Source organism: Drosophila novamexicana, unplaced genomic scaffold, assembly GCF_003285875.2.
Source record: "Drosophila novamexicana strain 15010-1031.04,08,12 unplaced genomic scaffold, DnovRS2.1 tig00000485-arrow-pilon, whole genome shotgun sequence".
In the NCBI taxonomy this organism is placed as follows: Eukaryota; Metazoa; Arthropoda; class Insecta; order Diptera; family Drosophilidae; genus Drosophila; species Drosophila novamexicana.
This window is the reverse complement of record NW_020824808.1, coordinates 317,484-343,370: the sequence shown is the minus strand read 5'-3', so window position 1 is coordinate 343,370 and position 25,887 is coordinate 317,484. Positions and strand designations below refer to the sequence as shown.

The window sequence follows — 25,887 nt, the reverse complement described above, 5'->3', positions numbered from 1 at the left end:
AGACAACAAATCTCCACAAGCAATTTATGCCAACTTGTCCATCAGACCGCACACTTTGCGTGGCTTCCAATTGAAATGCGGGCATGCAAAGCAATTTGAGGTGGAACAGCGCGCGTGTGGACGCAATTGAAGCCATTATTCAATTTGAGGCTGAAGTGCAAGATTGAGTAGTTCCCCAATGAACACCCCCTATTCTCCCATCCCCTTTGCTCACCTGTAGTGCAGTGGGCGCCAGCCCTCAAACAGCTGTAGTGGGCGTTCCACAGACTTTGCCTGGGTTTCCAGCGTCTCCTCTGGCTGGGCTATGTCACCCACGGGCGGCACCACCACGGGCAGCTCTGGCTTTGAAGTTGTGGGTTTCTTTTTCTGCTGCAGCCAATCGGGTATATCGAACTTGGCACTCGCCAAGGGCGTTGCATTCGCGTGCGAATCGCTCGTTGCATCGTTCTCATGACTCTGCGAGTCCTTGGAGTGGGCCTGGGCACTGTGTTGGAATAGAAACAAAAAATGTGTTTTATGCAAAGTGCTTAATTGTATTTGTTTAATGGCGCGCCCTGTGTCCAAACAGCTTCTTTGACCCTTCCGCACCTTGAAATGCGTCAGAGGAAACGAGCCAATTGCTTTCGCTTTCAAGACGGACTTGAAATGAGGTCACTTCCGCCTCGACTGTCCACAGTCAATTAGCTCGTTTGCCAAAACGCATTACGAGAATGCAAAACAAAAAAATAAATACAGAGTATAAAAACAGCAACAAATTAATAATGATGCCACACCCACAAGCCACAACTGGCTTAGATTTGTGTAGCTGTTAACTGGGCGCTTACTCACCTGGGGCTGGGCACAATCGCGGGCAGGCTCTGAGACGTGAGGAAGTAGGTGATAAGCACAGAGGATATTAGAGCTGCCACCATTATGAATGCCGAAATGACCAGGCAGGTCCTGGACACATAAACACCCGATGGTGGCCCATTAAAAACGTATTTCTGTCCATTCTTGGTCTTCAGCTGACCACCTGTTAATGAGAGAGACAGAAAGAGAGGGAGAGTTAGAAAAATATCAGTTAGTATACGAAATAAAGGCAAATTTCAATTGCCTCAATAAATGGGCCACGTTTCGTAAAACGTTTTAATGTTCTTTCCATACTCTTGCAAATGCTATTGTGTTTTTTTTTGTCACCAATTGTGTAATGTACAGGTGGAGGTAACATCATAAGGTATATACAGCTATGGGCAAAAAAATGATTCCATTTCAAATGTTTAAACATTGATCAACTATAGAAAAAAAATTAAATCCAACTATACATATATTGACCGCACATTTTCCTGAGATGGTGAGAGTGCTCTTATATATATACATACTAATACACATACGTATATCTTTTTATTTACTTAAATTAAAAAAGTACTGTCTGAAACAAACAACTTGCTTTATAACTGCCTTTATTTTTCCAAAACGCATTAAAATATTTCATTTTATTTGAATACAAAATTTGATAAGAAATGTGTAAACTACAGAACGAAGCATCTGTGATTCCCTCAAAAATACATTAATTATATTCTTGATCCATATCAACAATCGAGACGATATAGCCGGGCGTCTGTCTATCTGTCATCTGTCTGATTGTATATTTATATGGAAACTAGTTTTTAAACTGCAAATACTTTTTGTGGCATGCAAAATACCGTATATGTATATATATATATATATATATATATATATATATATATATATATATAAGTCTTAAAAAGATAGGTATCTGAAAGGGTATTCCAACTTCAACGTGCCGAAGAAGGTGATCTTTTTTATTTTTTTTTCATGTGCACTAGAAAGTGCTCATAGGCATGCGTTTATGGCATTCCTGGCATGCCGATGCACTATGAAGTGTTTAAAGAAAATAAACTATGCACTTTGGCGCAGTATTTTCAATGCAAGACATGTAAACCGAACGCGTGCATCAAAATGATATATAGCATAATTTGGCCAATATGTGAATGAAGAAAATTGAATGTTAACGGGCCATTTAGCTAGGTGTTGACAGCGCCATGAATGCGCCTCGGAACGATCCCGCGGCGTTAGCAATGGGTCTCTGAGGTAGCCAAAGATCATTAAACTCAATGTTGAAAACTGAATTCGTAAATGGCGAAAACATGAGTGAAAATTAATGTATGGCTCATTTTTAAGGCCGGAACATTTGTAGAAAGACGAAAGAGTCGGCAAGTGGGCTATGCATAAGCAAATAGCAATGACAGTGCTGCACAAAAGTCAGTTCACACTTTGATAAGATAGCCAAATAGCGGGTTAAAATAAACCAAGAATTTCTCACATGATTGTGGAGCTTTTTATAATGTATCATTAGACATGAACATCAAATACACTTAAAGAAAAATCCTTAATTCTTATTTGAGAACAGATGTGTTAATATCTAATTACAGTACGCAATCTAAGAAATTTCGACTATCAATGGGAGCATCTCAATTATAATAGTTATTGTATTAAATATTGTATACCTTATTCCTAATACTTTGGTAATATTAATAGTCCATTTTGAAATATTTTTTTTTTCTGAACGAAATGGGAACAAAACGAATATAGGGAACAAAACATTAGAAATTCTTGTAAGTTTCTCTCAGTGTAAACGTTATCTATGAGAAACTAGTGAAAATCAAGATGAGATAAATATTATTTAGGGCACTTCCCTAAATTTTACTGAATGAACTGTCTGAAGATATTCCATTGAATAGATTGTCGTAAGATCTTTTATGATATTTCTCAAGCAAGTTGACTACTTCCTGAGCTTATGCTCAATAATTGTAATACATCACGAGGTTATTTGACGTCTAATCGCATTAGTTGCCATTCTTTGCTGATCTTCTGTTGTTGCTTAACTTTTCGGGCCCACTGTTTGCCATAACAACTACCTCTGGACATGACCAATGAACGCGAGCAGCAGAGACGCACGTGTTCAGCAATTTCAATTACCGATTAGCATGATCCCAACAAACTGCGTGGTTGATGGACTTTGGCTATAATAGCCGGGCGTTTTATGACGTGTTGGACAAAGAGTGAAGGAGAGTGACGGCAAGAGTGGTTCAGAGAGAGAGAGAGCGAGTGAGAGAGTGGGAGAGAGGGGCTTGACCATCAAATTTAAGTGGCAGTGACTTTTTGGGTATACATGTTAGTTTTAATTAAATTGCAAAAAGGGGGTTAACAATGTGAACGTAAAGGCCAACAAAAACTTTCCACCTGTTTCGGGAATCGCCGTTGTTCGTCTATTTGGGGCCCAACATCTGCTGGCCGCAACCACCAGCAGCCGCAGCAGCACACCCACCGGCTTTGATCTCTGTCTCTCTCTTTCGTGCCACAGTCTGATGGAATTTATGTTGCAGACACATACAACATTTTGTGGTAGCCACCAAATTAAAACCAACACGAGTCGCCGCTGCAAGTTGATGTAGCTCATGTTAAATGCAGCGGATAAATCAGTTGTCAGGAATTGTAACTCACGTTGAAAGCTTTTCAAAAGTATTTTCTTCCAATTTTTAGTTTTTATTTATTGTTTGTTTAGTTTTGAGTTTTTTTTGTTCCTGGTGGTTAGGTGAGAAACGATTGAAGAATTTCATTAAAAGCGTACGAAACACATGCTGCGTCCCACGTGTTCATTAACAGCAGACAATTTGAACGCTCCTCCTCCAGCCGAAACCGACATTATAAATATATATATGTATATATGTATGTATGTATAAAGTATATGTGCATATGCATATTAATATGCACAAGTCGAAGTTTAAGTAGCATTAAAAGACAATAAAAACATTTGAATTAAGTTGTGAATGAGAGGAAATGTTGTTGGTGTGTGCGCGTGTGTGTGTGGCTGTGTGAGTGGGCGTTGTGCGTGAGGCGCCAGTTTCATTGGGGAACTAAGTATAACGCCTACGAGTCGCAGTCTGGAGCTCGGCATTAAGCTGGCGACATTGAAATTAATTCGGGAATTTCGAGCTCGTAAAAATTCTCACAGCATGGTTAATCAAAATGTCAAATGGGGTTAATTAAAAACCGGCTGGCCACAGGCAGGTAATACTTAGAACGTTACTTAATTAATTATAAAATTTTGAAACATACCCAAAAATCTGTCCTTTGATATAAAATCGAAATGTAAACGTTTTCGAATATTTTTCGAATCGTCAAACTTGAAATTACGCAATTTCGTAACAAGTCCATGAAACGGGCGACCAGCTGCCACGCCCAAAGCTGGCGTTGTGGATGAATCGGATGATGAGCTTTTCGGTGGTGCTGATGGTGGTGCTGATGCGGATGATGGAGCAGGAGCTACCTCTATGGCGGTGCTAGCGTTCGCTGTTGTTGTTGGCGCATATATTGATGAATTTTGCAAGTTGGGATAGGATATGATGGCTGTAAAGAAGCGCGAGAAAAAACCAGAGAGCGAGCCGAAGAGAGAGAGAGAAAGGGAGAGAAAGAGAGAGAGAGAAAATGCGAAAATTTTGAGCAACATGAGTAAAAGCCAGGTGTATGTTTTTTTTTTAATGTGTGATGCGTTCTCTTAAGCGTATAATCAACATTTAATTAATGAAAAACATGCAGTGAAATTAAAAGCAAATGTGAAGTAAGAATGTGTGTGCGTGTGTGTTTGTGTGGTCGTGTGTGTGTCGCTGATGCCGAATCGATGCCCAATGAAAAGTCGCAACAATTGAAATGCATTAAATCAAATTGACGCAGCTGTCGGGTGGGCAAAGGGGCTCGGTAGCTGGGCGAGGGCGGAAAGGAAGCCATCCACTGGCACGTGTCGCAACGAGGGGCTTGCTCGTGTTGTTGTTGTTGTTGCAGTTGCAAGTGATCGATTTAATTACAACAACAGTAAGAACAACAACAACAATAGGCACAACGAAACGAGTTCAATTGCCGGCGCCAAATGCTTAAATGTTTCCACTCACATGTTGCTAAAAATACGCAATCTATGCGAATAATTCAACACAATTCACACAATGTTTATAAGTACTCGCCCACAGCTATATATAGAGCACTGCCAGCAGCACCCGAGTGTGCGGACTTTACCGCACAAATCAATGGGCAGCTATAAATAGTATTTAGGAATTTCGCTATTTGATTTTTAATATTATAAATTTCTTTTGCAGCTCAACAACTATAAACTAAGAATAAAAGTAATACGTTTATGCACCAATTATGAAATAGTTCGATTTATTTCAAATGCCTGAAGCTGCAAAATGATGAAAAAAAAACAAGACAGAAAGTTGCAGTCGGGAGCAACCAATTTAATTAAGATTTATCCATATTCTACGGCCACAGGGTACCAAATCTTTCTATTAATCCTTAGGGGAGGCACTTCTAAAGAAGTCTGCATTCAAAATTTGGAGACTCCAGCTCTAAAATTTTTTATGATTTAAGTTATTTCGATTTTCCCCGCCCACACTGAGCATAGCCAAATATTCTAAGCACTTTGCCTGATGAACGAGTATTAATTTCAAATCTTCAGCTCGAACCTATATACCCATTTTACTTTGTGAACGAGCATAAGACCGAGCTCGCATTTCAAATAGTTCGAATACTAAGACTCCCTCTCGGAAAGTTTGAAACCACAAAATGATTCATCGATCTGTGGGGCAGGCAAATTGTAACCGAATGCCTTCCCAGCTACTCCGATTCGCCATTCATTAAGAAGTTCTGCGGCCCATAAAACTGAAATGCTTTTTGCTCTTTGCATTTTGCGCACATACAAAAGATCGTTTTACCAGCAGAGTGAGATGGAGTTAGGGGGTAGGCAGCGATAGAGTGAGAGAGCGAAAGAGGGAGTATACGGTGCCATATCGTTCCAACTCAATCATGCGTTAAATTTTCGAGCGTTTTATGGCGACGTTTCTATGGGCAAATGAACTAGAGTTCAATAACAGCAAAAAAAGGCAACCCATTAAATAACCAAGTGCCTTCAGTCGGGCGTGTTCGACCAGCAGATTCCCTATAATGTTCGTAATAAGATCTTTCTGAAATCATCGCGATTTTTCGCAATGTGTTGTTGTTATTTTCAAATTTGGTGGCTCTAGCTCTTATAATTTACGAGATTTACCCGTTAGCACATAGGTTTCGATAGATATATATCGATATTAATTGGGGGATACATCAAACAAAATAAAAAGGATACAAATACAAATTAAATTAAGTTTACTTAAGGCATTGAATAAGCCTTCCTTTGCCCGTATACTTTTATGTGACCAGAAACAAGTATACCCTTTTTTAAGACTCATTTTTAATGAGTACAGGGTATACCAAAATGTTCGACTTTGATCTTGAATAGTTCCGAAAAACGTAATAGTCGTAAAATATATGTAAATCGATTAACAAGCAACCAGCTAAATCGCATATCTTCCTGTGAATGGCCACCGTCTAAGGTCTTAACAAGTCTGTTTTGTTTTTAGCCAACTGGAATTAAATAGCATTTATGTGCGCACAGATAACGCGTCGTATGCGCAACTCTGTCTAGAAAATTCGCAAAGATAAGCGAGCTCCAGACCCAAAACTAAACGCAGAACTAGGAAGTCGATAAAAATAAAATGTGCTTTCCATAGAAAAAAAGCAGTTCTTTTCGGCTGCAACAAATGTTTTGTTGTGAAAGACCCCCGTGAGCTGATAGCGAGTACAATATGTTATCGGCTGTGTATGTTACCTTAACGAATAGGGCGGAAAGAAAGAGTTTTATTTACGTCATTGTGAACTGTTTGACTGCGGCTTTCCACTGCACCAGAAATTGTAGCCCAATTATTGCCTTTATCTTATCGCTACCATCGAAATCACAGAAATGACTGACAATCGCTGCTTTTTATGCTGCTTTTTCGTTAATTGTTGCATGTGTGCCTCTTTCACTTCCCGTACCCATGCCCAATTCAGCATGCTCAACACCTCGTTTAATGATAACCCATATTGGAAATGAGAAGTGTGTTAATTGGGTCGACAAATGGGTTATTTAAACAATTTCTGTTTGCTGTTCTGTTTACAAGTGAATTTCTTTCTTCCACTCGTTGGGTGACGGCTCTGGCCAGATTTATGAGTCACACCAAGATGCCATGTTCCGATAGTTCCGTCGCTTGATTAACTTATTTTTCTGATTTTCTCATTCTCTCTGTCTTTGTTGGAGCGGGTTGCCCTATTAAAGCCCGCCATATGTTCGGGATCCGTTTGCAGCATTTACATTTCGTATTCGCAGCCTGTGATTTAATTGCTCACTGACCCAATTCCGGCCCTGGTTGAGCAGCTCTTCAGGAAGTGAAAGAATAACAAGTCAGTACCGTTGCAGTCGGGTGCAAATGCTTGTGCCATACTCTGTGCATAATGTACCAACAGCTTAAATCAGTCTTGATTACACTACGAAACATATCTAGTCTTTTTTTTTATTACTCTCATGCTATGCCGAAATAATTTTTATTCTCTCGTAAATTGTTCCTTAATTTAAGTTTTAAAGCGTTTTTAGCGAAACAAATATACCCTTTTTCACTTTTTGAACAGTGTATGCAAAAAAAGAATCTGACAATTTTTTGCATTAATTACAAGCGGTTGACAGATGTTGAAGATGTGACAAGGCATATTTGCAACAGAAGAAAGCCAAGGCTGTGTGTCTTCGAATCTCCACAAAAATGTGGACAAGTGACGGTACCCCTACTCCAAAATGTAGGTCAACTGAATGCGTACAGTAAGTACACTTAGTTTCCAATACAAACACAAAAAAAAACTGGCTAATTAAAATGTAATTAAAAAAATTCACAATTTCAACACGCAGCCAAATACAACAATCTAACAATAGTAACAACAACAAGAAGCATCACAATTATATCAAATTCGGGGTTGTCCGACTTGCAGATACCGTGAGCTCAGCGCCGAGGTGTGACAGACAATTTTACTTTCTTCTATACATACAAACACATAAAAAACACACTTATACGCACACACAAGCACGCATCGCAAGCTGTGCACCGTGCTTCTGCATACCTTTGACTCACAATACGTATGTTAAATGCATTATTTTTTAACTGAGTTGTTAATTATTCGATCTGAATGTAATTCTTAGAGCTTAAATATGGCACACAAATTTGTGGATATACCAAAGTGTAAAACAATATTTCTTCAATTTCAGGGAGAATGAGAAAGTTTATTCAAAAACGGAAATATTCTTAATCTGTGTATACTAAATGAGAATCTACACACCAGTTTTTTTTGTGTCTAGCTCTCATAATTTTCGAGTTATGTAAAAAAATGCAAATTTTCAAATCGATTTTTATCGATATTTTGGAAATGTGTCTAGATATCGACAGAAAACGATAATCTACCCAATTTCAATGGGTTCAGGGTATAAGAACAATAATGTTTGCTGATTCTTCATGTTGTTAACTTTTTTTTTGTTTTAACTTCGTTCCTGTAATTTGTTCAGCTGAATCGTTAAGTTCGTATATTTTGAAAATAAAAGCCAAGCGCAGAGTTGACTGAACTTTGCAGAACGTGTTGCGAGTGTAGGAGTTTCTGGTGGTGGGTGTGTGTGTGTGTGTATATGTGTGTGTGAGCGTTGTGTGTCTGTTAAGCACTACTATCCAAGTGCCGCCCGGTATTCTGTTATATTGCCCATATTGTTTTGCATGCCTCTAATGAAACGTTCTGCATTGCAATTACCGAGTGAAGGGCTCTTTAAAGTTCCATTGATTCACTGCATGTCCCGGGTGGCTTGGGGAGGGGCTTGGAAGGTTCTGCGGAAATGTCACTCGATTTATGCATAGTTTTGTACTCGATAATGCTGCACAAAATGTTGCATGTGCCGCGGCAATAAACAATTCATTTGTTGTGTCGCATCAAACTTGAAATCTAAACAAACTTTCAACTCGATAAAAGCAGAAGAAGCGAAAAAAAACACTACACTAGTTCATATTGTGGTCATGTTTTGTTATTTTTTTTGTTTCTTCTGGGTTTCAGTTTGCTTTAACGCCTCAAAAATTGTTTATTTTCAGGCCTGGGGACCAGGGCATTTTCTTTGATTCACGCCGACACAGCTTTATTTGTTGTTTTTCTTGGTTTCGCTTTCAGTTTTTCCATCTTCTATTTCTTATTATTTTGTTTTCTTTTTTGTTGTAAATTCAGCAGAATTTGTTAATAATTTGATGGGGCAGAGAAACGAAAGTGAAGCAGTAGCCGAGCTGTTTCTTAAATATCAAATCTATTGTATAATCGATTTAGCTAAACGCGCGATTAGCATAACTCGCCAAAGTCTCTGTTATAGTTATTGATAATTTGTGGATAATATGAACAGAAAAACAGAAAACGAGCTGTGAGGCAAGAAAACAATGCAGCTGATTATGCGAGTGGCTAATGAGAGGAGTCACAGATGAAGTCACATTTCCGGCGCAGACAAACTTGAAAACCAGTCGCATTATTTGCACTGCGCAACGGTAGCCGTGGCAGATGCAGACCCCGAAATATATACACTGAAGAAAATCAAGTACTTAAAGCTTAGCCTGCCAAAAATTTCGTAAGCTAAGTTATTGATGTAAACAGGTTTTCTCAATCATAAAAATCTTAATTATAGTCAATGTTAGTCTTAATTGGCTTGACTCGAGCTGAAGCAGGCTTAGCTTTTATATAATATTGGATTGATTTAAGCGTAAGACAGGCCTGATTTCAGAATATTTTTAATAAAATTTCCTTTAAATATGTTTTTTGATTGGACTATATAGTCGGTTTTCATTCTTGGCAAACTTGTTTGTTGGGCTTAGAAATTTTTTTGTACTTCAAATAAGATTTTATTTTAAGTATTTTATGTTGTTTCAGTAAAAAAAAAATTTAAGAAATTCTTCGCTAAACATTCATTACAATTAACTTAATTATCCCAAACTTTTTTTTAGTGTAAGTGCATATATATTTAATGTTATGTATCTCAGCGTCAGAAACAACAATTCAAACAGGGCAACAACACATTGTGACAACATGGAGCACAAACAATGCAAAGCCCTGAGAACTGTTTGGACTTGTCATCACTTGACGCTACCTTGAAGTGTAAAGCGGGTAGGGTAGGGAAGTGTGCGGCTATGCTCGGCTCTGCGACTGACTGCATTCGGCATACAGATAATTTGGCGGCACTGAGTGTCTAAATGCTGTCAGCTTGGGGCTGCCTGCCATGATTTATCAGCGGAGACACCTCAGCGACGGTTGCTGCAGAAGCTGCGCCTTTGGGGCACAGCCAAGTGGGCGTGCCAACAGACGTGCATTGCTAATGTCAATTGCCCTCCTGCTGAGATGCAAAATGTCTGCAGGGATTATCAAAATTAAAAAAGAAATGCATAAAATAGAGGCAAGGCAGAGACTGGCAAGAAGAACGGAACAGATGCCAGTTATTTGCTACAGATTTTTATGCATCTTAACATATACTAATGTATCTGTAAGATATTTTTACCTATGAGATGTTTTTCTAAAGTAGTAAGCCCTGTACGAATGCGTTACTTTTGTACTTGTAAGATACTTTTTATCGTAAAGATACTTTTATATCTGTGAAATTTCAGTTCTTTGTCATAGCTGCTCAAAGTATACTAAAGTCTCAGTGAGATACTATTGTACCTATGAGATACTTTTGTGTTAGTAAGAAATTTTTTATTTTTAAGATACTCTTATATCCATAAGATGTAATTTATTTGTCACGGCTTAAAAGATACTTTGGTAATTATGAGATACTATTGTGAGAGATTCCTATGTATCTGTAAAATAATTTTGAAACGCAGCGCTTTGATCTGCACATTGTGCACCTAGCACATGATCTATGCGTATTTATTGGGCTAAATTTGACACTTGTCGAGCGACGGCTAATTTGCAAATTAAATTAGCGCTCATTCTAATTCACTGACTGAAAATGACGGCATGACGCCAGCCCAAATGCAAACACACACACACGCACACACACAGAGAAACCGCCGCGCACAACAACAAAGCAGTCGTCAGTTATCAAACGAGCCAATTTCCATTAGCTGTTAGAGCTGGAGGGGAAGTGGCCGGCTGAGCGAATTAACTCGCCTACAAACATTTTAGTTTTTTTTTTTGCATGTCAAACGAAAAAGCAATAAAAAGCGGGCAATAAACAAAGCAATGAAAAAAAGTTTGGCAAGCAAATGGAATTAAGTTTTGTCTCTCTGCTCGCTACCTGTAACAGTGGACCTTAGCTCTGATGAACTTCGCTTGGTTGAACAAACCTTGTGGCAAAAAAAAAAACAACGCATGTACAACGCGGCGTATGAGCAATGCCCGACAATGCGTCCTAGAGCAATGACTGACCCGAAAGATACACTAAACAACAAAAATACAATTTCCAAACAATTCTCAGTTTTAATTAACAACGACACGTTACTCAAACCGCAAAGAGTAACAACAATGGCTAGTAAAACACTTTTTGTACATTGTTCACAAAGTGAAGAGGGGTATATGGGCTTTTCGAGTTTTTATATGTGATTATTTTTTTGCGATTATTGAAGCTGAGGCCTGGAACTTTTTGCATCGGACAAAGTCTTACACATTTTCTTGACCACGCCCACTAGATATGGGCAAACTGGGAAAGTCGGTGTGTCCCATAGTTGTGGAGGAGAAGAACGATCCAAATACTTATAATATGGCCACGCCTCATTTTCTGAACAGAGTATTGCCTAGTCGCTGCCCGCCGTTTTTTCTGTTTTATTTAACAATTTTCACGCAAAAATCGTTAACAAAGTGGTTTGTGCTTTTTTTCTGTCCGCCCGACATGCAATCCGTTTCTGATGAGCTCGTGTTTTCGCATGTTTTGTAATATGTAATTCGAGTGCTTTAACAATTTGTCGCACTTTGCAAATCAAAATGAATTGCACTATTTTTTTTCATTAAAACTCACAACTGTAATTAAGCAATTTCCATTGAAAATGGATACGTTCATTGAAACGCATATTGCCAATTAGTTAAATGTTTTACAATTCGTTTTTTTTTTGTCTTTTTTTCTTAAAGCTACATTTTATGGAGTACGAGACGAGCATAAAAACTGAGGTTAGAAATATTTATTGTAGATTCCACAGTTTATTGCCTTTTGTTTGTGCATTTTATTTATGGCTTATTTAGCTAAATTATTCCAAGAAGCTATATTCATTGGCCATTTACTATAGATCTCAAATGAATATCCAAGCCCGGCAATTAATGGCAACTGCCTAACCTTGAGCGTAGCCCCGCCCCTAAATTACGCCACCAAATGAATTTCACGCCGTAAGTAAGTCGTTCATTTAATATATAATCAAATTAAACGTAGCTCATAAGCTATAATTTCTATATAATTACGTATTTTGTGTCCTTCGGGGGCATTAAGTTGTCGCACAATCGACCAACACTTTTGTGTGCATTTCATGCTGAATAAACTACGTGAATTGTTATGTGTATATATTTACACCTACAACACAGTTCCGCCATACAAATTAGCCTCAAATTATTGGCTAGGATCTCAAACTGGACGTTTTATTTTGTGTGTGAGCCTATACTTAAAATAAACAGGCATTTAGCTATAGGGTATACTCAATATATGGACTAGTTAACAATTAGCTTGAGATTTTGTAAGCATAAAGATATTTTAGTCTATCTATGTTTAACTTTATCGCATTGATCTTATATAGAGGGTCTATAACCACGCTCGGGATTTGAGCCTGCAACCCATTTTGTTGCACTTAAAATAAAGTTTTATTGAATAATAATATAGAAAAATTCATAGGAACCGGAAAACCGGAAAACTGTGAGACACCATGTTTTGCTTGGAATTTATGAACGTGGAAAACGAACCGAATAAGCCAAACCATAACAATTTATGAAAAAGTAATACACAATGTACAGGGTATGGCATAGTCACTACTTAGCTTTAATTTGTTTATTGTTTTTGTCAGGTTTTTTCAACAGTTTTATTAGATTTAAATGTTGTATTTTTAGTTGTTTCGTTATATTTTTTCTCTCTTTTATTTGTTATTACGGCATTTCATTTTTTTACGCTTTTCATACACGTACGGGGCATAATCGGGTTTTTATTTGGCCTGATGCCAAATTAGTTTTGCTCTCGTTTTCACTCGCTGGCACTGACATTGTCACGCACTGTACAATCTTTGTAGTTGGTGTTGTTGTAGTTGTTTTTGTTGAAAAGTATTTAGGTTTTGTGTATATGCACACAGGCAAAAATTATATTTTATTTATAGTGCTGTCAAAATTATTTGCTTAAAGTGCTTGCACGATGCGACATTCGCTTTGAGCTAATGGAAATATAGGTAATTCTCTTGGAAAATATATATACATGGATTATCTGAAGTGTGTGTGTGTGTGTGGGCTTGTAGATTTAGCCGGGTCTTTGATCCGCACGCATGCCACAATTGGCATTGAGAGACGTGTGATTTATGGCCAACATTTATCTGTTGGCAATTCGGGTTTTGTGTCTCGGGTTAATTTTTTGTAAATTAAATAAAGTTTTTCAAGCCCCACACCTGCGCTCAAATGCCGCCCGAGGGCCCAGACGTTGTCCAATTGGCAGCAAGGCCCACGCGTTCAAGATTCGTTTTCATTATGACAATTGATTAATTGTGTCTTTTCCTTTTTCTTTATCTTATTTTTATTTTATTTTTGCCAATTTGTAGCAGCCCATACCCGAAACTGAAACAATTTTAACTTCAATTAAAAAATGTCTTGCATTAAATTGCGTGGGCCGCGTCTGAACTCAACTGCTGTACTCTGTTTTCAGCGGATTGTCAATGGTATCTGCCATATCTGTCCATATATATCTATGCCCGCACATTCATCATGTTGGCTATTTGTTCCGCATTATGACAAATGTGCAACACGTTCTATGGCTTTATGCAGCTCAGGTGCTCAGGCGCTCAGGCGGCTCCTCAATTTATTATCTATTAAAGTGCAATCTAAGCACTGCGAATACGTGCTGGCTTCCATTCAGACTTGCAAGACATGGGGGCACATCGCCTTTGTGTTTGACCCGACTTTGGCAATAGATTTTCCATGCCGACTAAATCACGATGTGGCTCCCGGCTTGATGCGGTTTTTATTTTTTTATTTGCGCGTAACCATTATTTTTTTTGCCAATTTTAGTCAATTTTGCATACCAGCCCCCAAGCTGAGTGCTTATCTCTAAAGCGGCAAACATTGCTGTACCCTGTTCAAATTTTTAAGAGGGTATCATAAATTTTCACAGTGCCAGAACTTTGTCAAAAACTGAACCAGTTTAAATGATTGATCACACTTTGTGCATAGTTTCTAATCTAGATAAATGTTATTTTTTTTATATATATATTGAAATTTGCAAAGTTCTTCGACTGAAAGTTAAAACTTCTATTACTTTGGCAGAACTAAACTAATTTATATTGTGAATGGCATTTTAGACAAGGCTTGATCTTCAGATTTTTCAGCTTTCAGCTAGTATGGTATCTTTTAGTTGCAGCTTTTCTGAACGGCGGACTTGGGAGCTGTTTTTATATATAAGTCTGCAATCTACAGCGAAAAACACTTAGCCCCGTTAACATGGCTGGCCATTAAAGTAAATTATTTAATTTTATTATTGCAGATAAAGCTGCAAAATTACGCGCATAAAATGCAAAAGATTTGACAGCCAGTCAGCTTAAAAGATTGCAGCGATTACGAATGTTTGGCGAGAAGTTTGAATACACTCAAAGAAAATTAATACAAATATAGATGAATAGCTAGGTCAACTATTTTCGAATGGTAGCCCCATTTAAAAAATAGGAGTAATTTGTTTAAGGATAAAGTTGAACAATTACCTCCAGAAGCTTAGCAACGTTGCGTCAAACTGTAAAACTGGCAACTCTGCATGCAACAGAATGTCGCGCATGCGCTCAAATAACAGCTGTCTAATAACAATTGCATACATATCTATAAATATATAGTATGTGGTATGTAAGAGCAATAGTTTCATCGTCTATCTCCATTGGCAATGTTTATTTAGCAAATCGATGGGCGTTGCGCAAAATGTGTCATTGGAGGCAATTGGAGTTGCCACAAACTACAACTACAAGCGTTGCAAATTGTCTTTAATTTGTGCACAATGTGCAGACACACTAAAACGCTGACGTCATTGTTATGTATATGTATATTTGTTTATATATTTTGTTTGATCTTTTGTCATTTCCATGATTTGCATAAACGAGTCACAGCCGGCATAGAGCCAATGCAAATAAATCGAGAAAACGGCCAAGACAGAGGCCAATTGATTTGGCGGTTAGGCAAACAATTTAAATGCAAATCACGTGTTTTTCTTAATGCACTCGATCGATTGAGAATCGGAGCGAAGGGGACAGTTGTCTTCGATCTCGCTGAACTTGAACTGGAAAGGCGAATGGGTATGGAAAAATGGAAAATATTTCAAATAGTGAAACGAGCTACAATGAAAATTGACAAGTGAATGTTACATATGGGCAAATGGTGCAAGTAGGTGATAAATAGAAATGATGCAATCAAAAAACGAGTAAGACTGCTTCAGTCGGGAGTGCCGACTAGGAGATACTTTGCAACAGCCACGAAAAGCTATAACAAACTTTAGCAAATGCAAACTTGAATAAACCCAGGCTATAATTCTGACAATAAGATTATTTTCCATATTGTGGATTACAGTGGGACGTATCAAAAAAGTGAAAAATTCTAAATTTGCAGTATATTATACAAGAGGTCAATACTTAACTTGATGTCTCTGGCTTCGAGACATTGTCACAAATAGGAAAATGGTATCGTTTTCGTTAAAACAGGGTTCATACGACGCGTTCATACATACGGACAAAAGAAGGGACGGACGTGGCTCGATTGGCTTGACTGTTGATTCTCATCAAGAATAAGTATTTACTTTATGAGGTCGAAATGGCTGCCTTCTGCCTGTTACGTACTTTTGGACAAACAAAATTGTGTACCCTGCTTACACATTTTCAACAGGCACTGCGTATAAAAGCTATTTTTATTCAGACTGTCAAAGCCTGTCAAAGCTCTTTGAGAAAACCTAACAAATGGTGTGTTATGAAGCTTCCTATTACAATTGATCCGCTTTCTTTCCAAATTTTTTAACTTGAGCAGTTGCATTTTTCATGTCTGGTAATTGAACACCTCACAAATGCGACACTTCAAAACATTGAAAATCATTTCAATTAGCTGTCAAACGATTGAAAACTCTTGAAAACTTGTCCAACGGCTTTAGATTCGAGTGTTAGTTGAGAGTTGTTTTTCTTAAATATTTGTACGCCTATCAAGACTTTTGCTTATCGCTTAGTCATTTGACAGAGGTGTTAAAATTCACGCCTTCTTGTCACGTGGATTATGCTAATTCAGATACCTTATCATGCCCAATTAAGTAGATGGGGCTGTCTACAGGCTAGATAGTACAAATATATATATAGACATATATATTCTAAGGTCAAGTTGAAGTCTAAACAAAGAGCAGCTGCCATTATTAAATTCAACAACAAATGCTGCTAATAAATTTTGCTAAAAAAAAAATTAGTTCTCTTCGGAAGTACCTGACTAGGAAATACCCTGTTAAACACTATCTAAGTTTCATCTATATAGAAAAAGTGAGGTATATTTAAAATGTGCATAAATAGAGCTATATAACAAGTTGGGTGTTTCTAACTCGTACACACTTTTGAGTTATGCTTAAAAAGTAAGTCTAAACATGGTATCGATAATATGCAATGGGATGGAAGTCGAAAAAAGCTCAATTTATTTATATTCATTTATTTGTAAATTTGTTGTTCAAAATAGATATACTTTATGGGTTATTAAGGGTATAGGAAATATTGTTGTACTCCCCTCTGTTGCAGACTCGTGTAGCTGTTGTCGTCATCGCTGTGTCGCAAAAAAATTTACATATGCATAGATCTGCGCACACACATACATGTAGTTCTTGTATTGTATGTAGCATGTATGAGTATATTAATGTGTTTTTGTATCTAAGTTTTGTTTACAGTTCAAAGCACTCGCTGCCACAGGGTCAATGTAAAATTGAGCGGACCATGTCCATGTTTCAGCTAAGTTTTCCGACTCTACGCGGCGCAGCATTAAAAGCTCTATAGATATATCATTTTTTGGTTTTTCGGCTAGGGGTGTTCATAAACATCGACTGACACTATAAATTATCGCTGTGCTCGCATAAATTGCGTATCGCTCTGCTATCTAATTGCCTTTTGAATGCGTTGTTTAATTCAGTTGACTTAGCTGTTGCTCGATATTTTATTTGTTTTTAATATATATGTAGTACACGAATATGCGGGTGTTTTCGTGTTTTCTGTGTGTTGATATTTTCTGGGCTATTAATGTTTTCTATTATTTGTTGACTTGGAATTTGTATTTTATGTGAGTTTCACACATGCGTTCAAGGTTATCAACAGGTTGGCGCAGTTATCAAAGAAGAACATTTGTTAAGCTTATGCCACGACATTAGCCCAAGCCAAGTTCAAGGGCTTTGCGTCATTTAAATGACTCAATGGAAAGAAAAAAATAAACCAAATAAAATCGCAAATGCGATTTGTTTTCAAAAGAGCCAGACCAAGTTATTTATGGTGGTTATTTTTTAGGAGTTCCAGGAATCAAATTCATGTCCAAAGCCAAACCGAAAGCAGGCATAATGGTGCCAGCCGCTGCAAAATGTATCTTTATTGTGCTGCGGTCGCAGCTCTTTTGCTTTGCTGAAAACGTGATCAAGATACATACATATACAACACACATGCACACAAGAGACCGCGCCGATCCTTACAGATCTTTCACATTGCCCGGATGACATCAGCAGCTGCCCCAAATTGTTGCTTGGAACTCGATGCTGCGAGCTCTTATTCTTTTTTGGCATTTTGGAGACGTGCCCCAAGTTGCATTTGCATTCGCGAATTCCTGCTCTCTCTCTGGCTGTACGTTTGGATACTTGAAATTTGACATTGCATCAATCGTTCACAATTTGCTGGTAAAAATCTTCTCAGAACTCGGCGCCGCTCAATGCAACTGTCTCGTGTGGAATTTATGACAGTTTTAGTTATTGAAATGAATATTAATTGAAATACACATAAGGTTGTTCAGCATCCGCCACAGTTGCCCTAAATGGAATACAGTTGTCAACAACATTGACTGCTGACTGTTTCGTTTTTTATTTTATTTTAAGGCAATTTATATACTATGCGTAGAATACCTAACCAGAACCAATGCGCAGACTGATTAACATTTAATAATCTGCTTATGTAAATACGCGAATCATTTACAGTTGCGTCACGAGATATTATTTACACAGTACAAAATCGTGTGGCTTTAATTAAAATTCGTGTTTTTGTTTAGATGAAATAATTTAACAATTGTGCTCTTTTTTTTGGATTTAAATGCTATTATTGAACATTTATGGGGTTTTCTTCTGAGAATAAACAAACAGTCGATTGCTATAAAAGTAATTAAACTGAAAGAACTACAGGTGAAACATTTTATAAATCTATTTTATAGCTCTACGTCTGAAGAGCTTTGATCTGATATAAATGCTACTGAGGTTCGAACCAAGGATTTCACTTTTACCGCTGTCAGTTTTTCGCCAAATTAGCTCTTAAGTTAACAAAGTAGTGTGAGACAGAGAGCGAGAGAGAGCATGAGCATTAAAATTGAGACAGTTTGAAGAAATTACTAAATATGTTTCCCAACCGATTTGAAGTCGCTTTCCAATATATTTTGCAATATATATATATAATATTAAACAAAACCAATTGCATAATAGAAGAGCCAAACCGAGTCAAATTTGTTTGAGCAATAATTAGAAATTGTTTAAGGTAAATCCATTCCCAAAGCCTAACAATAGCATTGACATTAGACTGACTAATTGGATGTGTGCAAACCAGAATCATGAAAGGTACCTCAAGGCATGGAGTTGATTCGAAACGTAAGCCTGCCAAGCAGCCCTGTTTATGGCAAAAAGCAGGCGTTGTAAACTTTGATTCCATTCGAATCATATTTTAGATTAAACACCATAAGGAATGCATTAAATGTACAACTTTTTGCACTGTGTACGGATCTGATACACATATATATACATATCATCATACACATGCGCATGTGTTCATTCATGCCCTAGAAGAGGCTCAGTCAAAGTGGGCGAGGCCATCTAATAACCGGCTTGCAAGTGAACGATAGCAAACCAGTTGACGACATCAACGAGTCGTTTTTCGTTCTCTCATCGAAGCTGCGGCGATATCATATGGTTAATTGAGTGTCTGCCACAAATTGATGCCACTTGGTTTAATGACCCGCCCCAAACGCAAACACTTTTTATCACATATCACACATGGTAATTGGGCGCTACATATTACATATTAATGGATATGCACTTAATGTTATGTTTCAATTTAGTTACCTGGACTTTCCACGCCAATTATGGCATCGGAATCCTCTGTTGTTGCGCCGCATGTGTTTTTATAAATATTACAAATAAATATAAATATTATAAAATATATTTATTCAGCCGGCAACATAATGATGTTGGCCTGACTCAGGTCAGGTAAACACAGACCAGACTCGTAATTGTCTATTTCTAGGAACCGAAATGTTTGCCAAAATACACAAATAAAAGAGAGAGAGAAATATAAAGATATAATCTATGCATGCATATCTTGATGTATTGGCTCATTGCGCTGACAAATTTTGAGCCTGAATAATTCGCATTTAGCATTTGTAATTCAAATAAAAACAGCATTCGGTGTCATTGTGCAAAATAAACAACAACATCTTCTGCAAATGCGATTTTCATAGTTTTTTCACATATTTCAAAGTCAAAATAGCTGCAAACATCTGTTGTTCCGATAATTTCTTGAATGAATTTAGCTGTGCTGCGGTACAGAGGTGCGAGCTAGTGTGAGCTAATGCCTAGAAATATGCAATTAACAATCAGCTAGAATGCCAATATATATACTAAGCTATATGAACGTATATGCAGGCATGATGCAAGAGTCCATTGAGAAATAAGGCGACTGGATTGTGAGTCTGAATGATGTATGGGCTTGACTATAAATAAGCCAAAAGCAGGTATGAGTAAGTGTTGCTATTGTGTAAAATGCCGTCATAAATGCACAGCTCAGCTATTTATAGGAACTCAAAATAGGAAATTGAGAAAACTCAGTGCGAAATTAGGAATTTTACACTTAAAATATAGTCATAATTTTATAACTATCAAGAAATTCTTATCTCATGAACATTTTTGTTGACCGAAATGTTCAAATAATATTATAGCTTACAAGATAGAAAAGACGTGAAGCAATATAAAGAATTTTGTATTTAAACCATTTTCCTAAGTTTCGAAGTTCTTACTGCAAAAACATATTTTCAATTCAGAAATCTAAATTACAAAAAAATCAGGAGTTTTGTACTTAAATGAACAAAGTTCATAACGAAAAAGCTCAACAAGGGTGATGAATATTGTACTCAAAACAAATCAAACTTTTTTCAAAAAACAAGAAAGTGAACATAATAAAAACCGAAAAAAATAACATATTAAGAAAATACTTAAATTAAGAGCATTTAAGAACGAAATGTTATAGTACAACATTATGAATTCTATGCAAGCAATCTAGACTGAGGTCATTTTTCTCTGAGTGTACAGCTATTGTACATAACTAAGACATTTAGTGAAAGTAAAAACATCAGCTACCGAGAAAACTTGGGCGTTTGCTGAGTATTATAGTTGAACCCATAAATGTGCAAACTCATAAAAATTATTTTTATTACAACTGTGATTCATAGAAAAGTGCACTTGCTATAAAAATTGAGGTTCATTAATCCCCATAAAGCGCACATAAATTAATGTATAATAGACTTTCAAATATGGTACGAGTTGGGCAAGTGCTAAAATTCAATTGCATGTGCAGTTTAGCACCGAATCGATTGCAGTGGGCTTTATTTATATATAGTGGTAGATCGAGAGATTTACGAGCACTCACCTTCGTTTACGTAACCGCCCTCCATGGTGCCGAATGTGTACACCTCGTTGCGGCTGCCGCTCCGTTTGCCTTTGAACACCTTGGCCACGACCTACGTCTATGTCGACTCACACGTGCTGGGAGGAAGAGTAAAGGAGTCGGGTATCTGTATCTGGGCGATGCACTCGACACCTCGGCTGGCTCTTGCAGCTCGATCCCGTTCGAATGTTTTATTTATTCTTTCTTATGGCAAGTTCTGCTGTCTGGCTATTTTATTAGAATGTATTTTGCGGGATTGCACAACGCGCTGCACACACTCCAAAAATAATAATAATAATAATATTGTGGCTCAGCACTTTACGCTTAGATATATTTGTATTTATATTTGGAAATGGGCCTGGCCTGTGGCAAGCATATGCGCTATATGCCTGGCATCTTTATGGCACGTTTGAGTCCGAGTGGCGAGTGGTGAGTGCGAGTTCCAGTTTCCAGTTGCCACAGTAAACAAACAGGCGTACACAGTTTCGTCCCACTGTGCAGAGTGCAGAAATGTGCTGGGAGTAGAACTTATCTGGCAATTGTATCTACGGCAGCTCCTCTATGGCCAACAGCTAGTCTGGATGTCTGTGTGTGTGCGGCTTTTCCTGTGAATTTGCATATGTGCCTGTGGCGCGATTTGGCTTTTCTAATACTTGATGTTGCTGTTTGCCTGCAAAGTAAATGGGAAGACGTGGCACATAAATAAACATGCTACATCAAATTGGCCGTTGATAAATGTTGACCTCAGGCTTGACCCAACCGTCGCCCAAAAAATAAAATAATAGAAAAAAAAACACACACACATGCACATGCACCACAAAAGGGCAGGGCACGACGAGATGAACTCTCAGATTTCAAGGCGCTGTCATTGCAAAATTTCATTCGTATCTGTTTGTTTGTGTGTGTATCTTGCTGCAGATGCCATGGCCCATTGCCTGTTCTAATTTTGGATAAGCACAGAGAGAAGACGCCTTGACATTTGCCTGACTTTGCGAATTATGCGGCTGCATTTTTAATGAGAAGCGACGTCAGACAAGCTGCCACATGCCGCATGCATAGCTGAAATCCCTTGAAAGCCACATGGAGCGAACAACTATGTGGGGCAGGCTGGTGTCAGCGTATCTCAAATTGTATCTACAAGTTGCTAAATGCGCTTTATCTGTATAAATAAGACTGTTCCCTTACTGACTAATTGATTGATTGCCTGATTGACCGAGCTGCCCGGCTGACTGACTAACATACTGGCTGACTTACCTACCGACTGATTGACTTAATATTTAATTGATTGACTGATGGACTGACTTACTAACTGATTGACAAACTGACTGGCTGATTCACTTACTGACTTAGTGATTGAGTAATTGACTGATTGATGGACCGTGTAACTAATTGATAGACTAACTGAATGATTGACTTATAGACTAACTGATTGAATTACTGCCTGATTGATTGAGTGACCAATTGATTGATTGATTAACTGACTGACTGATGGACTTACTGGATTGAGTAACTGACTTACTGACTGACTGATTAATTGACTGGTGGTTGTGTGAACTTTTGCAACAACATTTAGCTTTTTATCAAAGGTCGATGTAAGGTGAAGAGCCTGTGTATTTAAATTTGAGGATGAAAAACACGCTGCCGGGCGACGCCGGGTACCACTGAAGCTAGCATTCACATAAGCTGAAACGTTTTATAATTTCTTTCCTAATTCAGACCAACCTAATGGCACATCAGACCAATTCAAGCTGAAATCAAATTCAAGCTAGCCGCTTGCTTGACTTCTTGGAATTTTCACGCCAGCTCACATAGTTGCTGTTATTGTTGTTGCTCTCGTTTGTCTACTTTAAACTATTAGTAAATAGCTGAACTTATTTGCACACAACCGCTGATGTCATTCTGTCAATATTTACCGCATAAATTGAAAACTAATTTGAGCTGCAAACAATCTCGAATGAAATCGTTGCGTTTGTTTGTGTTTTTGTTTGTTTTGTTTTCGGTTTAGTTTTCAAGCAGCAAGTTCAATGCCAAATATGCAATCCATAACAGCACATAATTATGCTAATATCTTGAGAATACAAATCATACTTAAGTGCCCGCCTGGCCTTATCGATGGAGTGGAACTGAAACCGAACCGCACGCGCGCAAAACTCTTGGGGAACTGCCCGGAAAAACGAAAGCCGGAAACGAGTCGCAGAGTTAAAGAAAGAAAAAAAACAAATAATTTGAAATTGCTTTACCAAAAAGCGCCGAATTTATGCATACACATAGATATTGTAATAAAAATGAAGAAGAACAAGAACCAGAGAGAGCGACAATTGTCTGGAGCTGCGAAAGAGGCCCATCAAATGAAATAGCCGGCGCTGACAGCCAGCGGGCACTCATCAATGGATTCATACTTGACATTCGTTTAGAGCCAAACCGTAGCATAAGTCGAATGCTAACAAGTAAGACTGTTATGATCGGGAGTGCTCGACTAGGGTATACACTGAAGCCGTCGCCGAGCTGTCGTTACCAGCATTCTCATTTTCCTCTTCTATACGATCCATGGGAAATGCATTCTTGATTAACTTTAGTGTTTATAGTACGATCTTTTTATATATGGCATACTATAGTGTGTGTATATCAAAGCGTAAGGCACTTCGTTTTAAATTCTGGGAAAATTGGGGGGAGTTCTGCAAAAGTGAGATATTCTTGTTCTGTGTCCAATATGTAAGGAGCTACAAATCATATTTTGTGTATCCAGCTCTTATTTTCGAGTTATGCTTACAAACACATTTTGCTTTTGAGATCGAAGCATAAGAGCAGAAGAGTATGGGTAGATTAACTGAGCCCCTCATTTCGATCAAGAACATATGTACTCTGCGTTGCCTTCTGTTACATACATTTCCAAATAAGCATTATACCCTTCATAACTACTCTTTATAGATTCAGCGTATTATAACGTAGCTCGTAATACTTTCAATTTTTTTGGGCAGTTGCTTAATTTGATCGACGGCAAGCGAAACGAAATTTAATTGATGCCACAGACCGAGCAATGCCGCCGGCAGACGTCACTCTTCGGATTGCCCCCTGGACTATAACTAGATATTACATGGGACAGTTGTGTCGCATAATTAAGGCGGCACTTGATTAATAATCGTTGAACCCCATGTGACCCGCACACCAGACCACGCCTTCTAATTTGTATTTTATGATCATATTTGGTTAATTTCTGTTGTTATTATTGTGGTTGGTTTGTTGTAACTATTAGCGCAGCATTATGCATTTTTAATGAAACTTTATTGAGTTAAATCTGTGGCTGGCCTTCGTTGTAAAATAACCCCTATGGATCGCTACCCTCCCTGTGCCCGGCCCTTTTGTTTGGCAAACAATTAAGAGAATCGTCAGCTCGATCAATTGTTATATTTCATTTTTTTATATTTTCCAATATTTTCCATTATTTATGAGCGTAAACATTTAAAACACTCACAATCGTGACGTTACGCTTCTTGGGCCAGCTTTATGCCTAATTCAATCCCAGTGCCATCAATCAAGACCACAAATTGCCGCCAAGGAAAAGGGGGTATGCAGCTGTCTAACTCTCTGGTTAACTGTCTGTCTGATTGTCTCTTACGAGCATCGAGTTAATTGCCAACACAAGTGCGTAATTATGTAATTGTCATCGTTGTCTTTCTGTTTAATTCCCGCTGCCTTGAGAGTGTCACATTGTCGCTTTGACCATGACAAGGGTTTGGGCTTTAACGTCAACCTGTCTACCAAATGACAAAACAAGAAATAATTGCAAATAGTTTGGCTAAGTGAATAATTTGGCAGAAGCAGAAGTAAATTTTAATTTAGTGTGTGAATACACTTAGCACAGATTTGAATGTGAGTATGAAAGATCAAGGTTCAAACACGGAATTTGATCTAAGTGCACCGATATCTTAAGCCGGAACCACTAAATATTTAGCTCCAAAAAATAGTTTAATAAACAACTAAAAGAGAGATTTTTGCGGAACTTTTTAATATATTTTTCTGGAAAGACTTAAGCTGTCTGATCGTATGCAGTTACGATAGGGAACCTCAAGTAAGTGCTAGAACATATATACATTTGCTTTGTAAAAGTTAAAATATCTAAATATAAAATTGGGTAGGTTGTGGCGAACAAGGACTTGAACCATTAAAAAAAAAGTGCTTTGAAAATATTTAAATGTTACAGCTTTCAAAACTTTCAAAAACTGTCAATGTTGCATCAAGATATTGGGAAGTATATGGCGAGGACTTAAACTCGGGTCGAAGGCTGTTAAAGACCAGGTTTATGCACTGAATCTAATCACGCGGCACTGCCTTAAACCCTTAACCGAGTCACTGATAATTTTGCATTTAGCTGCCTTCTCATCAACCAAATTTAATCTCAGAACTCTTGCCACACACTTAAAATTCTTTGCCTGGTTTTAAGGTCGTTTAGTCGAAGTCTTAAGCTTCTGCAAAAAGTTAAGAAGTCACAGATAAGCCGTAAACACACATTTTTAGCTTAAGCGAATTTCGTGTTTAGTTACAAATTAAAATGTTTATTTATTACTAAAGCCTCGCAGCAAGCATTTAAACATTTAATAATGTATCTTACTTTATTGCACTTGGTAATTATCATTTTGTCACTGCGCTCGACGCCCACTTAATTGCAACCTGTCTCACACTGGCCACAGCAGCGTACTCGGGCGTCATTACGTATACGTATATTACGTATACGCCAATGCGAACTTGAGCGCCGATCATTAGGCACACAGCCGCAAAAACCCAATTGAGTGCCAGTTCAGCAGGCCAAACAAAACAATAGAATTCTGACGAGCGATCGAGCGGGCAGAGGGGCTTGGGGAGTAGGTGT

The 25,887-nt window shown here is 37.9% G+C and overlaps 1 protein-coding gene across 3 annotated transcripts in view; it reads right to left on the bottom strand.

Annotated features, from left to right (window-relative positions):
* Positions 1-25,887, bottom strand: part of LOC115761252 (aminopeptidase N) — a 42,836-nt gene that overhangs the window by 7,274 nt on the left and 9,675 nt on the right. Inside the window, exons 2-5 of one of the 3 annotated variants that reach the window (XM_030702962.1) lie at positions 21,003-21,690; positions 4,120-4,410; positions 829-1,012; positions 215-484 (exon numbers count right to left, since the gene is read on the bottom strand). In XM_030702962.1, coding sequence (XP_030558822.1) covers positions 215-484; positions 829-1,012; positions 4,120-4,410; positions 21,003-21,027 — 770 coding nt within the window. In that variant the 5' untranslated portion in view covers positions 21,028-21,690. Of the gene's footprint in view, positions 1-214; positions 485-828; positions 1,013-4,119; positions 4,411-19,423; positions 19,460-21,002; positions 21,691-25,887 lie in introns of all 3 variants that reach the window. The other 2 variants (XM_030702963.1, XM_030702964.1) reach the window with 2 other exon arrangements.